Source organism: Cyanistes caeruleus, chromosome 5 (genome assembly GCF_971803275.1).
Source record: "Cyanistes caeruleus chromosome 5, bCyaCae1.hap1.1, whole genome shotgun sequence".
NCBI classification, from domain to species: Eukaryota; Metazoa; Chordata; class Aves; order Passeriformes; family Paridae; genus Cyanistes; species Cyanistes caeruleus.
The window spans coordinates 29,667,261-29,686,101 of NC_141705.1; the positions used below are offsets into that span (position 1 = coordinate 29,667,261).

Genomic DNA, 18,841 nt, shown 5'->3' on the forward strand with positions numbered 1-18,841 from the left:
AAGCTGGATTTACTTTCAGTTGGCTGTGCAGTAGTTAACCTATGAGACCCTACCTCATGAGTTAGAGCCTAACTTGAAGTTTGTCCCTGAGATAATCCAAGGTTTGAAAACTACATCAAAGGAGTCCCCAAGAGATGCTTCAGAAAAATAATTGTATGGGCAGCTAAGACTTTTAGCTATACCAGACTCCACCCCTCACCCTAAAGGAAAAAAAAACCAAACAAATTAACAAAACTGAAACTACTCTTCACAGTGCTCCTTAGAAAAGTGAAATCCTTCATGATGTTTCCCACAGCTAACAGATTTTAAATATTCCTTACAGCACCATGGCAAAAGAGTTCTTCCCATCCCCTATCGTACTTCCACAAGAGTAAGGAAATGAGTCTTCAGCAAGTATTGTCTTATCCCAGGAAAGGAGAGAGAAACCTCAAAATCAGTAACTGGTATGAAAATACATCTATGTGTCATATCTAGCTCAATTGCATGTGCTCAAACTTAACTGTCCAAGATTATTAATTTTACATAATTTGACAGAGATGTTTCTTTTCTTTCTATCTGCAAAAGACTAACAAAGAGGAATAAAGAGCAAAATCACTAGTTTCTTCCATGTAGTTCTCTCTTCCCTCCTTCAAAATATTTTCTTCTTAATTAAATCCCTGATTATTCTTTTAAAAACCCCACATTTAGGCTAGAGCAACCTGCAAAATAGTCTTGAAGAAATTAGTATGATGGGCTTCTTCTTACTAAAAATTATATTTATAAAGCATTTGTGAGTTTTAGAATGTTGCAATAAAATATATTTGAGAGAAGAAACTAGGCCAAGACATTTAATTGTAAGAGTTACCAAAAAAAAAAATCAGTGTGCTTATTCTAGAGTAGAAAATTACCAGTGAGAATTTCACTTGAAATTTCACAATATCATGTTAGATGACTGGCACCCAAAAAACCTGTACCATATTGCTTTGAAGATCTCAAACTAGTTCCTTAGGCAGAGAAAGGTGTTTCAACCAAGAGTTTAAAAAACCCAACCAAACCAATCCCAGGAAACTGGCTAAGAGCCATTGTTCTTAGAGTTGAACCAGACTAGGAGATAAATGCAGTATTTTTAGATTAAATGAAAGCAAGCAGATATTATCCCATGAGAATGTGACATTTCTGCCAGAATACTAAGAAAATATAGTGCTTTTTCTGTATACCAGACCATAAAATCACCATGTAGCAGAAGAGTTGAAATGAAATTCATACCAATCTTGGAACACGAGTTCTAAGTGCAAGAGAAATGGCTATTAAAGCATGCATCAGCAGTGCAGTATAAACTCATAACTGCTATAATTTCCTTGACTTCACATTTTTCTTTTCTCAAAAGTTTTCAAAGCAGACCAACAGTTTCTAGTGTAGTATCAAACTGATTGTCACTACATATTTCAAACAGATTAGAAAAATCAAGATTAAGACACATCAGATTCATTCCACTCTATAATTCCAGATGCATTTCTGTATTTTTATTAATAATTTTAAGAAACCATCAACAGTGCAGGATTCAATAAATAAAATTGTGACAATTTGGACTTCATTCTGAGTAGCTCAAAAACATCTCCAACCCTCAAATACTCTTCCATCCAATGTCAGATAACAAAGCAAGGCCATGTAGATTATCTGTTGAAATTAGTCTTTCCTACAAGGGCAGAACTTGAAGTACATACTTGGAAAGCTACTCAGCCCTGAAGGACTCTCTGGCTACAAACATTTAAAAACTCTTTTTCAGAGCATGTGAAGCATGCAGAGGCCACAAAACCCAGTGTCATGGGTTTGATTTTTTTTCTAGCCAACTGATGCCAGAAGTATAACTTCCACAGGGAAAGAGAAAGCACTAGAATGGAAATACAGAATTTACTATCAGTATATTAGTATTTCCTGAAGCCCTTGCTGAGAGGAGTTCAAACAATTAAAGTCAAAATTGATGAGCTGTGTGTTTTTACCTCAGACTGCAGGTGCTGGATGACAACTGTTAATGCTTCAAACTTCTGGTTACTGGATGTCAGGAATTTTTTCAGCTGCACGATGATTCCACTTTGGGTCTCACATTTTGTTTTGTATTGTGTCAGCTCGGCTGCTTTTGTGCCAGGTGAACGTGCATCTGCGGAGGCTTGAGTCCGTATGCATGAGCTCTTGGGACTCCGCTGCTTGACCTTGTCAACTAAGAAACAACAACAACAACAAATTAATATGCATTTCATGCTGAAATCTCACCAAAATGTAAAGGACAGGTACAAAAGGAAGTACTTATAAATTCCTACAAACACTTGCTGAATTACTAACTAGGAGAAAGGGTTATTTCAGTAGCACTGCAGACCAGGCACTACCAATCTGTTAATTCCTAACACTATAACTTTGGATACAGTGTTTTGCACTTCATCCTCATCTCCATGTATTCTGTGACATACTTTTGAGCATACTCTTCACACTGGGCATTGAAAAAATACTTTTATAAAGTGCAAGACCTCTATCATCCTATCTATTCAGTAACTTATTTCTAACGTAAGAGTTGTCCACTTTTGTGTGCAACACAGATTTCCTGTTTCCTGCACTCTAAAGTACTGCTGACTACAAAACCATTTTCTCTACATTTCCTTTGTTATTCTTCTTCCTTTTAAAATTTTAATTGGAAAATCTCCCCTCTCTGCAGCTGAGGCCTGAGCTTTATCAACTAGAAGTTTTGCATCATTTCTTAGTGCTAGCAATTTTCAGTCACAAGGATAAGACTTTTAAAAAAAGCTCTAAAATGTAATATATTTCAATATATATTCACATACATTTAAATTACATTATTGATTTAGTATTCTTAGTTTTGTGGCAACCTCAATGCTTTCACAGTACACAATCATCTCATGTCAGAGGAAACCAGATTACATAAATCAGCACTTTTTTTGTAAACATTTTCATGTTTCTCTGCTGTCTTCAGACTGGAAAGGGTGTACAGTACAGCTGTGCAGATAGGGCCAGTCTTCCCCCCTTGATCACAAAGGGAATGAGCAAACAATTTTGCAATAAAAGGCTGATGCAACAGATAAATATCCCTTGGCAATTTAATGAAGACATCTAAGCAGATTACTTTGTACAGTTTCAACTTAACAAGATTTCCTCACGATAGAGTGAAAAAACCTGAGAGGTGAGATCTGGAGAAAAGAAAGATAGGAACATGCATCTTAAAGGTCTCTTCCAACCCAGTGATTCTGTGGAAACAGGGACAAACTAACCAACAAGATTCAATCCTTTCTGAATGCCAAGCACCTGGTTTGGAGGTTGTCAGATGACCCTAGAATCATCCCAGCAATGTAAGTTTCAATCTCACAACTGGAGACAGTATTAAGAACAAAAGCTTTGATTCTCAGTTAATGTTAGTCTGGCTGACATATCAGCTATTGTAGTAATATATCAGTCTTCCACAGCCTGCATTTGATTTTAAAGTCTTTGAAAACAGTTTTCCTGTTCAAAATACTAACAATCCTCTGTGCCTTCCTTACTGAGCCTGGTATAAAGTGCTTCCTGAGCCTATTAATTTTGCAGATAAATCCTCTCTGGGAAAGATTTTCTGCCAGTTAGAGAATTGTCAGCATATCATGCTTTATAATGTTCAAATGCCCTTGTACTCTTGGAGATTTCCCTACTCTTCTGCTCAGAGATGCAGACTGTTAAAAGGTGTACTTTCAAGTAGAAACATACCATCATACAGGTTAATATTAGAGCTATTAAAAGGTACATCAGCCCAAATCAAAATACAAATTTGTAGGACAAAAGGATTGCGCTTGGCTGCCAGTTCTAGTTATTTTTACCACCATTTAACTAACATGACCACTTCTTTTCTTACTGTGAAGCTATAACAATGTCTCTTGAGTAGACATTTTTACACAAATGCCAGTTCACATCTAAGAGCAACCTGGTCAAATTTCCACCAATGTTATGGACAATCTGTGTGTAGGAAGTTACTGGTTACCTTCTGAAGCTCATTCAAAAATCACAAGGGATAATAATCAAGAAGACAGGAAAAAAAAAAGAGCAGGGACTAGAGAATAAACATGTAGAGTCAGCTCTTCCCTTCCCTACTGGCTTACATACTCCTACTCTCTCATCTATTCCACCTCCCTTCCTGAATGCTCCACTTATGACAAGTAGAGAACTACAGCATTATTCTTGACATAAGAGTATGGGTAAATTCACTGATACAAATGCTAGTTAATTAATAATTTAATTAAGTATTTGAAATTAGTTTTACAACCATTTTGAAGACCCTGACAGAGCAGTATTAAACCTGAAAAATTGCAGACAATTTTTACTCTGGGAAAAAAATTACATCACACAGTTAGTTACCTAATGAAGAAATTTCATTTAAATGCAGTGATACAATAGCTAGCTACAAATTACAAAAGATTCCAAATAACCATTGTTTCCAGAGTTCAGGCAGCCCTTATCACATTGTCAGTTTCATTCCACTACTTTTATCCTGCTGCCTAGATCACCAAGTATTTTCCAAGAAACTCATTCAAGCATCCAACCAAGCCAGCCCCTGATACTATACTAAAAAAAGCTGAACAAAAAACATGGATGAAGTGAGACTCAGTGACATTCCTGTTGGCAATTTTATCATAAACATGTGCTATACAGAGCCACTTCAAATGCTGAAAAGCATGAACCCTCTGTAGCATGAACTGCCTCTACAGATTAACACCACTGACACTATGATGTTTATTTATGGCCTACGTACCTCTGGGCAATGACAGATCGTTTCCAGATTTGTATAGAACACATGCTGTGGTGTCAAAACAAAAGCCATGCTTTCATTAAGACAAAAGCATCATGAGTCTGATTACTGATACCACCACATCAATGACAGAGTGTAATTTAAAGATGGTATTTGTTAACAGCCCAATTCCTCCTCACTTGGGCCTGTTCATCTGCCACCTCTGTAGTGTCAGACTCATAATGCTGAACAATTTCTGTGTTTAAATCACTTTAAATCAGGTTCTGGACTCCTTTCCAGCAGGCTCAAAACCACTTTACTCAATGTGGTTGAAAAGCTTGCTTTTGGAAGACTGAAACTCAGATTTTCAAGTACTGCATGTAGTACACCATCTAAAGTTGTATTCTTCTTCATATAAGTAAAGAAAAAAAAAATATTAGTGATTTTGCAAAAACTAAGACTTTTGATCATTGAATCGTTCACAGGAGATCTGATCTGGATCTTGGAAAAGGTCCACAAATCCTCTCACTCCCTCCATTGTACGGACGGCACAGAGCTGGCTGACTCCAGTTCACTGGGGAGAGCATTAAACCCATTCCAAGCTTCTCCATGAAGCAAACTGTTTCTCATGCATAGCTTCTCTAGTTAATAGCTGTTCAGAAGCAAGAAATACCCAACTGTCAGTACACAGGGTGTGTTTCATAAAGTTACATTTAGGTGCTGGGGTTCTGCCCAGTACTTGACATAGTATTTGTCTGGCTGGCTACCTCAGAGCTCGCATTGTGCTACTGGTTTCCTGAGCCTCCCTATCTTGTGCATTGTTGCTGGATTACCAGAAAAGTCTCTAATACACTTTTTCAGTTTGCAGAACCAAATCAAAGTCTTCCTTTGCATATCATGCACTAGGAAGGTATGTGTAGTAGTATCTACACTAACTAGAAATTATTTTAAGCAAGAGATTCAATTTATAAAAACAATTAAATCACTTAAAAGCATTCAAAATAGATTAAACAAGTTTCTTGACAAGCATAAATAGAAACAACCTCACTTCTCTCCCCACACTTGCAATCACAATTGTCTTACCCCCAGACACCTTTTCACATTCCTCATCCAAATTGTTAGCTTCCACAGGTCTTTCAAAACCCATGTGCATCTGGTGTAAGCATTTTTCAAAGAAAAATCCTTGCTCAACATTTTCTCTCGTGGGAAGATGCAGGCTGGTAAAAACTTTCTGCCTCTCCTCCATTTTCTGGAAAGCCTTGTCTACACACATTAAATTGGTGCTCACTTCTTTGATCAGTAAGACCAGATCAGCCTGAGTATTTAATCGAGCTTCCATTTCTTCTCTTACTCGTTGGATTTCCTCAAGCACAGTTCTTATATCCAAGTGACTGGACTTCACCTCTGCTTTGATATCTTCTTTCACCTGTTGCTGGCTCCTCTGCATTGCTAACACAGTTCTGATTTCCTTCTGAGATGTTTCCACATCATGCTTCAGTGCATTCTGCCCAGCCTGCATTGCCTCCTGGGTAGCTTTCACCTCTGCCAACAGAGCAGTGATGCACTCCATCCCGATCCCGATCCCACGGGAGTCGCAGGACCTCTTCCAGTGTCACAGCTTCCAAGCAGTCAGGGACATTTGTGAGCCAGTATCAGATTTCCCCTGATGGCAAGTGAGCTAGCACACAGCCCTTGGTAGGGTATCCTACCACAATTTACTGCACCCTGCAGTGAAGGTACTTGGTAAAAGTATAAGGTGAGCCAAGGCACTACATGAAAGACTCCAACAAGCAGGGCTGCAGTCAGAGCTCCTTCTCAGGACTCAGCCAGAGCACTAATCAGTTTAATTGGCAGATTATGCCACACCTGAATTTTTTAAAATCTTTTGCTGACATCATTGTACGTGGGACGTCACCCCAAAAGCCACTCCCAGCAGTCATTTGATCTGTGCATCAATCAAAGTATGCCTGGGCATCAGTAACCAGGTTTGTTGCAATGCAGCCAAACACTCTGTGAGAACACAGTTGCCCTTCCTTTACAACACAAAGTTTTTTAAGCTTCACACTTAAAAGCTCAAAGGAAGCCTGAATCACCTGCAGGAGCTGAAAGCCTAACAGTTCAACAGCGTGTAGTTGTTTCAATTGTATATTCAACAAGATGATTATGCACCTGTCCTTCTGCTAATGTGAGGTTCAGGTGTACATCTGTGGACACGTTTGATATTGCCCCACTCTCACTGAGTGCTCTCCTTATTCACACAGAGAGCAATTCCCTTCTGGCAATCTCTAGAAGAACACAGTTCCTGAGGAAACCCTCTAATCCACAAACAATAAAGACTTATCACAGCAATATGGCAAAAATGACTAATGAGATATTTTTGCCAGGTTAAGGAAGCCAAGCCTTTTAGCTACCAGATTTGAGTGTTAACTTTTCTCTGGAAAAGCTAAAGCTTCTTACTTTTAAGCACAAAACTCTTAAAAGATCTAGGCTCCATGTGAAAACAGGTAGATAAATGGCACCAGGCTGTTAGCTGTTGTGTTATACAGTAGTTTAATTACCCAGTCACTGGATTCAGTTAGGAAAAAATGACCAAAACTATGTAGATCTTGGTCTACAGAAGGTGTCAGTCTGCTCTCTGCTTTCAAATAGGTGAGCAAGTACTCAACACTACACCCAGCAGAACAGGACTCAGACTACGCAAGCTGGAGCTCAGGAGAACTTACACACCACACCTTTGGCCCCATCATGACTACAGGATGCTTTCAGAGGCACTGATGATCCCAGAGCAGAAACCCATGCTATCTATCTGTCAAAAACTGCAGTAACTACCACCAGCATTGTATTGGGCTGGAAAGCATCACTAGCAATGCCAATAGCCCATGCATGTAGAGATACAGAATTTCCAAATCACCACAGTGCTGCTGGCCAAAAGGCCAGTCCAGGGACTCCTGCCTTCAGTGAAAGTTTACTGATGATTTGCCAGTTCTCCTACACTAGTCCAGGCATACTAATGGGACCAGGAAGGTATCAGAGATGCACCCTCCACATAGAGCACCTCATGGCTTGCAGGTATTCCCTCAATATTTAGCTATTACAGCCCCTAGTGAACACAAAGTTGATGCTGAAGTTTTTTCCAAGTCTCTGTATCACCTGCCAGAAGGCCAGACATGGACTTTCTGATGGGATTTCCCAGCACAGCTACAGGCCACAGGTAGAGTTTCTTCCCCTTTTGGCTCCTTGCCTCTAGCTGAATAGCTAATAGCTAATTAGCTGAATAGCTATCTCAAGAACTCCTAAGCATTATTATTCAACACAGTCACCACTAGAGACTAGCACACAGGTTGCAGGAGCTCAATCTGAAATCTGAATCTAGGTAACATCTTTGAAAAAAAATTTAGGTAGACGAAGAGAGACAGGTAAGAGCAGTAACAGTACTTCTGCATCCCTTGACCATCAGCTGCAGTGATTCAGCCAAGCAGCGTAAGTTTTCATTCCACTCTTCACCATATCTTAGAAGTTCCTAAAAATCTCACTTGGTGAACCATTTGCAAAGACCTTGTCAGACAGCAAAATCCATCTGAAATTACTTCCACAGGTTCTGCTGTGATACAGCTGGAAACAGGTGAAAGGAAGGGTATTCCCAGACTCTTGGATGTAACCTCCAAGATCTAAATCTTCCTAGAAACTTCAGGCAGCTAACATGAATCCTTTGTTTTTATTGAGATAAATAGCTCAAGTGCCATCCTGCATAAGTTTCACTTTCTGATGATTTTAAAGGTATAGTTCCACAAAGAGTGATTCCATGAAGCAGTCATTTCAGCTGAGTTTACAAAAAACAAAACCGAAAAACCAAAACCAAACCAAAACACCCCCACCAAAAAAAACGTTTGGGGCTAAAAAAAAAATCTCCAGTTGATACCCCTTGGTCTCTCTGTAGTGGAACAGGTTCCTGCGGACACTGACTCAGAGCAGACTCCTAACTACAACATCAATGAGTGCTTGAGGGAAGCCTTTCTGTATAAGCTACATTGAAAGCCTGGCTGACAAAGCTCAGGTGACTAAAATAGGTGCTGCAATTGTCATTCCTGTCCAACATCACCAAACCCAAAAGCTGCAGCCTCCTTTCTACAAGCATGCTCACCCACCCTAATTGCAAGTGTTCTCTGCTACAATGTAATACACTGAAGAAAACCTGTCCTTGGAAGGTGGTCTCTCGCTCTAAAAGAATACATTAATTTTATCCAGAAGGCAGTCAATGTGTTTGGCATCTTCCTCCCTTAAACTAAGATGGGACTGATCATAAGGCATCTTTGTCAATTTGTAAAGTTGACCCTCTTTATATAGATTTTAGGCAGATTTCCTTTACTTTTCTCCACTCTGGAGGACACTCTTACCTAAAGTTAAATTTATAGGTTAATAATACAAAGCAAATTTTAAGTCCACAGATGTTGCTGCTACTATGAATTTTGTAACCTGTCTCTCAACAGGAATACTTGATAGCTAATGACAGATGGAGAACATTTTATCAATGCACAAGCTTCTGAATCTAGAATTCATTGTCTCAGAATTACCCCTTTTACCTGCTGCACAACAGCTTCTGCTCCAGCTAAGATGTCTCTAACCTTGATGCATTGCAAGTGTCTTAACATTTTTTCCTGTTTAGGAAAAAACTCCTGATTTCATAGACTAACTTGAATCAACCACTGTTGTGGATTTCCTCTCAAAAGTACATTAAGGATTAGGGCAGAATGAAAAAGGATTTCTATTACTTAAATAAAATCTAGTCTATTTTGTGTTTGAGATATGTTTGAGGTTTTTTTGGGGGGTGTCATTTGTTGTTTTTTTTTAAGGCATTTCTTTCACATTACAGAAACGCAATTAGACAATTTTAGACAATTACCAACCAGCAAACACAAAAACAACCCTCTTTCTACAACTCTAATTATGCCTTCCCCCCATCACAATGTGTAAAAGTTATTTGAGCAATGCAATAGGAGGACCAGTTCAGCCATTTAATTTCATGGCTGTAATTTTAAAGCTTGCCTTGTGACAAGCTATGGCCATTAGTAAAGGACAACTTAAGAACATCTATGCAAATAAGGAAGCTTCTGGGTTTAATCTGCAGCAGTACATACATTACATTTGAGAGGACCTGGAAATTCAGCTAGCTGTATATTACCACCTTAAATTCTTCCAAAACTCCTGCTCTGGGCTATAATATAGCCCAGGTCGGACAAATACACAGGGAAAGCAGCCACAACTAAATTAATGGTGTCTGCGAAAGGCCTGGCAAGGCTGGACTTGGATGGAAGTCTTCAAACCCCCCCAGGCCCTCCACAGCTTGGTCAACTGTAATTTTTACCTGCATCCATCTTGGCAAGTGGTGAATACACACCTTCCTCCTGTGCCTCTCACAGTCCAGGCTGGTGATTGTACAAACACAGACTCCTGAAGAAGTGATGTTTTGTTTCTAAGCTCTGCCTCAGGCCTGTCTGTATAACCTGGTGCAGACAGTCCCAACTTGCTCTGTTCACACTTCAAGCATGCCAGTCAGGAGCCAGTTCTAGTTCACAGCTAAGAGACTTCATTTTTCAGAGCTGTACCTGGATAATCTGCTCAGCTGAAATACTTAAGATGCTGTACTTCAGAAGTTTCTTTATCCGTGGTCTTATCTCAAAGCAAACAGGTAAAGAGAAACAGCACTTCTTGTCTTGCATCTCCCCCTGCATCAATATGATCTGAAGCTCAAGATGACAACTAAATGTTTCCTAAAGCAGTGCAGCAGCTCTCCCTTTCCTCTACTCTTACTTTAACCTCTTGAGTTTCCCTTCTTTCATGTCTAGTACTAGCCCATGTCCAGGAAAACACGCTTATTTCAGCTGTCATCAAATCCTTTTCAAGCTGTTCTAAAGAAACCAATCAACCACCACAGAGGCTTTTAAGAAAGATGCAAGAACTGAACAAAATTTAACTGCAGGCAGGTGAAACCTGACCTAGATGCTTAAACTGACTCAGCAGGAGTAAAACATACAGCAGAAATCTCGCTGCCTTTTTTTTCAGGGGTACAAAGGTTCTTTAGCCTGTATTTTTTGAATGCTGTACAGCCTGGAGGAGGAAAGCAGAGTCATCACATATTATTCCAGGCATTCAGTTTAAAGCACCATTCCTGAAGTTTCTGTCTATCCTCATCCACTGACTTTATTACAAAACTGACTAGTAGCCTCAGTGGAACATTTTAAATCCAACCCTTTTCATTCCGCATTTCCAGCCAGAACTGTGTATTATCTTTATACACACAATAATGAAAAGGAAAGGAAGCTCTCAGAAGTATTTATGTTCTTCTACAATCTCACCATGATTCCCATAACATTTTTTTACTTTAGGCACCACAGGTGTGTTTTACAGAAACACTAGTTGGGCTTTGAACACTTACTATACAGTGATTTTACCTCTGCATTCACAGTGTACTTTGCCAAGTTTACAGGAACTTTAATATGTAGAACTGAGTTAAGTTTTCACAGCTCAGTTGGTTAGAGAATAGTTCTAATGATGCCAAGGTTGGGGTTCAGTATCTCTGTGGCCATTCACTTGGGAGCTGCACTCAATGACCCTTGTGGGTCCTTTCCACCTCAGAATATTCTGCATGATTCTGTGGGATCTAGCTAGTAAATATCAAGCATGAATATGAGTCACATGTCTGCTACAAAGATAAAAATATTAATAAGTCTACCATACTTTCAGAGATGATCACAAACAAAACAAATTTGGAATGCAATGCAATTCAGGGAAAACAACTCTAACATCCACCAGATAGACTAGACTACAAGTGCATCAGGGTTGTCCTGGTTATTTTCCAAATAATCAATGGTGATATTGATTCTTGATTCTTTTTTTTTAGCTTGTTCTGAACTAAGACAAAGCCTAACACATGCTAGTTACCCATACAGTGCTACACAACACAGTCTGGGGAAAAAGGAAGATGGCAGAACTAGTTTATTGTACTAGAAAGCCTAGAGCATGGGTGTTTTGATATAAGAGGGATTGACCATACCTACATTAATGAAACTACTTCATCCACCTTAAAAAAAACCCACTGTCATTCATTTTTAATGACAAAGGTGACAATAAGATGGAAAGTAATTGCATGAGGATATTACAGTGCACTGATGCTTTGGCCAATGAGGACTGAATTAAAGACTGAACAACATCTGTGTATTATACTCAGTCTAGATATCTGAACTCTGCTACATCAGTTTATCATGTACATTACAGACAACCTTAAATCTTTGAATTCCCTAACTTTAAAACATACAATATACTGGAAGCTATACTTATTTTACATAAGGGGTTTATGTTTCAGTAAGTTTCTGGTTCAGGTATTTCTCTGATTAGGCAAACAAACATATGAAGCAGTCCTTTTTCTTATAGTTGAAGCTGTGCCCTGTCATCGATGAAGTACACAACTTCCCAAAAAAAACAAATCATGGAGTGATGCTGAAGACTGATGTCTCTCCCTTCTGCTCTTCTTTCCTCAAAGTCTGTTCTTTCCCTAACTCCTGTACAAAAAGTTGCTCCTTACTGTCTGGTGCCCTCTACTGCTTCATCTCAAGTATAGGATATACCACACTTTTGCCCTTTGTTCTGCAGCCTCTGTCCACAAAATCAGGACCCAGAGTCATTTGGGACAGGGGTCTCACCATGATTAGTTCATACTATTGCAAACCCTTCCCAGATCCAATGAACTGCCTCCCCAATACAAATCCTGCTTCCTTTGTTTCTCCATATCCTCATTGGATACAGCAAGAGAGTGTGTGTGTAATGTTACAGGAAGATGATCAGTACCAGACATGTGTAGAAAACTCTCACACAAGACCCAAGAGCAGAATGATGCCAATAGAGGCCTCTTCCTGTTCGAGCCTTTGCAAAGATCCCAGCCCTCACAGGTTACCAGGTGAAATGGCTGAAACACAGCCAGAAAAGAGGAAACCATTTAAGCTGCAATGCTTGAATGCATTCCTTCTTTAATACTGCCTACCTTGTCCACCCTACCTTGCTTAACATCAAGAATACAAGGCTGGAAAAAGCCTCCTGAAACCATTTACATCACTCTTTGTTGAAGCAAGGTAAACACAACCTAGGTACAAAAGACATTTCACCAGACTGCTCAACTTTTTTAAGTCTTACCACAAAACACCTTGCTACATTTTTTTCATTGTATGTTTTCTTTCACATGAAACCCAACCTGATTTCACCTGAAATCACTGACTTTAGCTTCTCTTCATGCCACTTTTCACACAGATACTAGAAGGCTAGCTGAGTTTTCTCTTCTGCTCTCATGCACACAGAGCAATCTCCTATGTTCTGGAAAGTCAGATGTGAGAACAGCTTAACTTTTTTTCAACTACTTTTTAACACGCTTCCTTCCAAAAGAGCTGGCAAGCATTTTAAGTTATGCTAGGGATAAACATAAAGCAACTGGGAGAGACACTGTTACTTACAAATTGAAGTAAAAAGTTCACAGACTTAATTTTTTTCATCATAAATTAAATCTGTATCTACATACAAAACTTGGCTTCAACAACCCAAGAAAGGACTAGGAAGAACTCCAAACAGGACTCTTACAGCATATACAATTAAGATTAAAGCTTACAAACTACTTTCTGCTGATGTACTATACAGGTCTACTTTGTTGCAGTAAAGGCAAAGAAAACCACCAACCCTATCAACCCTGAACGAAGGTGGAATTTTCGCTGAATCACCAAACTTCACTTTGTCAGTTTTGCCCATTTCTTATTCAACATGGTTACCCTTTCTTCACAACCAACATATTACTTATTGGTCAGAACATGTATTAGCTCAGACTAACGTTAGATTCAAGAACTTAATTTCTTTTTTCTCAGCTACTCAAAGTCCTTCAGAGAAGAGTATATTTAAGGCTTAGTAATTTGCAAAGAACCATAATCTTCCTTTGAAAACAAGTGTACAAAGAAGAGACTTGAAAATACATTTGGACCACAAGAGTAGCACATTAATATGCAACATTTTCTTGCACAATATCTGCAGCTATCTTGGATAGAGAGGACAGCATAGCTTTTAGTTTGAACTCAGAAGCTGTTTATCTAATCACACTAGTGTGAGCTGATGTTATATGACTCTAACAAATGTCACTGACTTAACTATGGCACTGAAATCCTGCCTAAAGGATATTATGGAAGAAAAAGTAGGGCAGACAGTGGGAATTTAAAGAGCCTCCAGAGCCTTGCCTGCATTATTGCCTTTGTGCCAAAAGTGTTCCTGAAGCTGAAACACATCTTCCTGTGTTTATGAAACTCTACAGCCACTTAAAAGCAAATTCAGATTATGATCAAATTCACTGATAATGTTCTTTAAAAAGCAAGGTGACTGCACTTCTAAGCACGTAGGAAGCATTATAATCAGTGCTGAGTTATCTAATATAATCATACTTTATGTACCAGAATATCATAAGAAGTTCAATTTTAACATTTTCCTCAAATTGCAAACTGATGGCCACAGTTTGAAATATCAAGTTACAAAACTAATAGTTAGCATCCAAATTCTCTTTTTTGGTACATACAGATTCACTCTGCAAGACAAGTCACAAATTTCTGAGTATAAACCAATTCAGAGACAAAGCTAGTACATTATTTTTTTCCATGGATTTAAAAATAAAATAAAAATCAGTGATAATATAGGTATTATTAAGTTTATAGGCTGGAAATTAACAAAGAAAAGTAAAGTTTACAGTAACTGATCAACTTCCCAAATCCCATCAAGAATCCATCCTAGCACTCTTAGGGGCTATGCAGAAAACACTGATGTGGTGGTTGACTATGGTATCGCTTGATGACTTTGCTCCAGTCATTACCTTGACTGGTTTTAATCACAACCCAGCAGGCTGCTCCTCCCCAGCTGCCTGACTTCATCTGACAAGTTCAGGATCAGTCCCAGATCTGGTGTTCTCCCAAGACTAAAAAATAACCAAGCAATTACTTTGCAAAAAGTGTTAATCCGTACTGTCATTTCCAAACAACAGGGCAGAGACATACCATTACCCTCTTGGCAGAGGACTACTTTGGCATGACAAGATCACATAAGGGAAGTCGCAATAAACTTTTCTCTAAGTAAAGGATTATCTATTTCTACATTGTTTCACAGCTCAGTTAAGACTCTGAGTTACTCTAGATCTGGTTTCTGAGTTACTGGTTTTCTAAAGCACTAAGAATGTTTTTTGCACATAATCACCCCCACTGGGCTGGTTCACACAAATGCAAGTCATTTTTCTAACTTAAAGTTTAAGCACTTGTACTTTTCATCCTTTTGATTACACATATCAGCTCAATTAACATTAAGTCCCTGAAGAATGAAAGAAAATTTAAGCTATCAAAATTAAACTCACAACTTCAGGAAAATGTATTTAAGGAGACAGCAGCATAGCATGTATTAAGGAATACCAACATAGATGAACATGTGTCTAAAACTGAACTTGAAATGGTACTTTAAAGCTACCCTAGCAGTGAAAACTCATTTGCTGGTCAACAGAATAGAACACCATCTTAACAGAAGCGCTTCAGTTGCTGCTGGTTAAAATCATCCACGTGAACTCAATCTTCCATGCTCCACTGCAAGCTCAAGACAGAAAATATCGCATCTCAAGTGCCTCATACCAGCTCTAAGTGCTGCTGGAACTCCACATTTTCAAAAGACACACAAAATGTACTTATATAGATTTTGGCAATCACCACATCAAGGACCTATTTGTGTCTTTCCTGTCATGTTAAGCAGTTTTCCTGCTATTAAACTGCAGAGATATCTCCCCAGGGACGTGCCTAGGACATTGCACACCATTGTTTCAGGAACAGCTTTAGTGCAACATATCGGAGCCTATCTGAAAACATCTTGCCAAGCTGAAAACAAAACAGAGAACATGGCAGCATCCAGAATTTTTATTTGCTAAAAATATCTCCACCCTTTGAGACAGACAAAGTCCTGCTGCTTGCTGAGCAGTTAAGGGACTTCTCTTTTCAGCCACTCCTAACCAAGCTGCACAACTGAAGACCATTTTGGCTAATGCTGCCCAACAGCTACCAGCGTTCCACTCAAAGAGGAAGCTTGTTAAGCCTGCTGTGGAGACCAAGCATTTCCTGTGGAGAAGTTTTAAAACATTCAGCGTATCACTCCTTGCACTTCATGTTCCCCTGAGTCTCTTCTGTTCAAGCTAGCAAACTACAAAGATGGCAGACAGATTTTTTTGCTTTCATTGGGTGGTGGGCTGGGAGGAAGGGAGGGAAAGAAGACAACAGAAATCTTCAGGAGCTGATACCTCAGGTAAGTGTGGTGTTCACTGGGGTATACCCATAACATACCACAAGGACCAAAACCCATATGTGAGGTTAATCCTCAAGAAAAACCTCCAAATATGAGCACCTTTACTTGTGCCACTAACAAAGGCAGCAAGAAAAATATTCACTGCACATTACACACACATCTTGCTTTCTTTGACCTTAAATCCTAACTGAGAACCCTCCTGAAATAAAGAAATACAGGTTTAATAGGGTTATGCTACTCATTTCATATCAGAACCTTTTATATTTTTAATTAGCAAAATGTCTTAACTTGCTAAGTGAGTTAAGCAGGTGGCAGATTGTGCAGTAATATTTGTGGAAATAAGCAAGCCATGTTATATTCCTAACACAGCATAGCCATTTTTATGGCTAGGAAAAGCAAATTTTTTCTAGTCTTCTGTTTTATTTGGAGTAGAATAAATTGCAACTGGCTATATAAGAAAGTTCACTTATCCTTTTGCAGAAAATATTTCCAATTATTCTGTTTTACAACTTAAAATATCTGAAAAGGTTTAGCACAATGTCTATTCTTGTAATAAATATAAACATGAAATTTTTAATAATTTAGATGCTTCTGATATAAACAGTATCTGAGTCTAAAATTATTATTATGGAAGTCAAGCAATTAATGAGTACTATTTGTAATACTGTGACTTTTCTAGAGAAGGACTGCTAGTTCTCTTTGAGAAAAGGATAAGTTTTCATTAAAAGAATTTCACCACAGATGTTCCCAGCCGTTCTATTTCCTGCCTAACTAGAAGTATTTCCATAATGTCACATACAAACTGTTTACACAAGGATCCTGAGGAAGATCTTTACTTGCTATAAGTGTACAAGCAGCAGACTATCATGACAAGAAGTAGCAAATATAAATTTAACCAGGAGTTGAACACAGGACCCCGGGTTATTTAATGCCCTTGCTACAATTACTACACATCAGTAGAGATGATACCAATGAAAGGTTTGTAAATAGCATTTGTAAAGCAACGTCATATCCAGATACAACTCAGGTTATTTAAGGTGAGTTATTTCCACATTTGACTATCTGGACAGCTGTTTGGGGTTTTTTACACTATTTTAAGATGTAAGCTACACTGCTGATACATTCAGTTTTCAGCAGATCAAATAATATTTTGTTGTCCCGGTAGGAAACAAACAGAAATAATACTCCATGACCTGTTGGTGGACATGATTAGAAAGGTGTTGGTGATAGTGCTAACTTTTTTAGTTGTGAACAGGACTAACTTTTAACTTGTTACTGTTTAACTGTAACAACACTATTCCAGCTAGACAGCTTGACCACTGCAGTCTTCACAGAATTTTCTTCTAGAAGACAAGCCAGGAGAGATCGGGTATGCTTGCAAATAGTTTTCCAAATAGGTTAGGTTTTGGCATGATATTGGGTGAAACAGTCAAGAGCTGTTTGGAACACCACAACTTCCCTAAAAACATCAAATCCATCACCTTTGGACCCCAGTTATTCCTATGCATTGCAATACTGAAAGATTACAATTTTTAAAAATAATAAAAACAATAGAAATGCTGCTTCAATACATGACACTAAATTAATAGCAAATCTCTATAAACAGAAATCACAACTTCTTAGCATTCATGGTGGTGAGAGTGGTAACTGTGGTCCCAATCTATACATTATTTTAAAAATTAAATTAACTAGAAATGGAAGAAACTCTATTCTCCTTCATACATCAGAGTTTCCTGTGCCAGCAAAGAAAGAAAGGTAATACAGGACAGTGAAACAACTGGCTGAAAATACTCAAAATGTTGCATTCTACCACTGAAATTTCATGGTATGTTCCTCAAAAAAAAAAAAAAAAAGCTATTGCTGTATGTTTTAGAAAGTTCAGATTAGAAGGGCTTAATAAGTAGTAATACTTAATTTGTCTGAATGCTGCAAGCCATTTCTTCTATGGTAACAGATTCATTTGCACAAACTGCAAAACTGGAAGAGGCAGATTTTAGAAGTATAAGCCTCATTTTACCACTGGAAATCCCCTGAAGTAATTTAAAAGCTATTCAAGCTTTTAAGTGTAGCTGACTGTCGTTTTCAAATCCTAACCTACTTCACAGCAACAGAATTTGCAGCCAGACCTTTTTCACCTATTAGATATGTCAAGTGGGAAAATATGCACACTTAGAATATGCAGTGGAACTAGTAAAGATTACATGTTATGTCTCTTATATTTACTCTCCAATTAACTTTTCTTCTATGAGGTTGAGCTTGAAACAACAAATTATTCATTTCATATTGACAAATACTTGGGGCATCCTTCACATATAATTAATCCCTTTAATTGAATAAATAACAAAATCCAACATCACTTGCCACTGTGGAGTAGAATCTAAGTTGGTACGCATCTGCTTTTCAGCAACATGCCATCTGTTCTTCAGATTTTTTGGGGCAAAGCTCCCCATTTCAATTCATTTTCATATTTTATTAAATATATGCACAGGTTAAGTGTTAAAACCATATATAAGCTACTCTGTTTTGAGTTTGGCATGTTTTTTGTTGGGTTGGGGGGTTTCTTTTGTTATTTGGGGTTTTTTTTTGGGTGGGTTTGGCAGATCATGTCTGATCCAAGCCTTCTACCAAGGCTTCCTTTGAAATTACTAGTACTATCTTCATTTTATAGCTACTGCAAACACATCCATTGGATCAGACTTTGTATAGAGTACAAACCGTACTTACAAACCCCAAAACATGGAGCTGTGACACCTGAAA

At 38.4% G+C, this 18,841-nt stretch overlaps 1 protein-coding gene across 13 annotated transcripts in view; it reads right to left on the reverse strand.

Moving 5' to 3' along the window:
- MTUS1 (microtubule associated scaffold protein 1) overlaps positions 1–18,841 on the reverse strand; it is a 118,078-nt gene that overhangs the window by 26,895 nt on the left and 72,342 nt on the right. For 12 of the 13 annotated variants that reach the window (XM_086888757.1, XM_086888763.1, XM_086888762.1 and 9 more), the window contains one exon: positions 1,980–2,197. In XM_086888757.1, the coding sequence (XP_086744883.1) occupies positions 1,980–2,197 (218 nt within the window). Of the gene's footprint in view, positions 1–1,979; positions 2,198–5,821; positions 6,591–18,841 lie in introns of those variants that run through there. The other variant, XM_023925122.2, reaches the window with a different exon arrangement.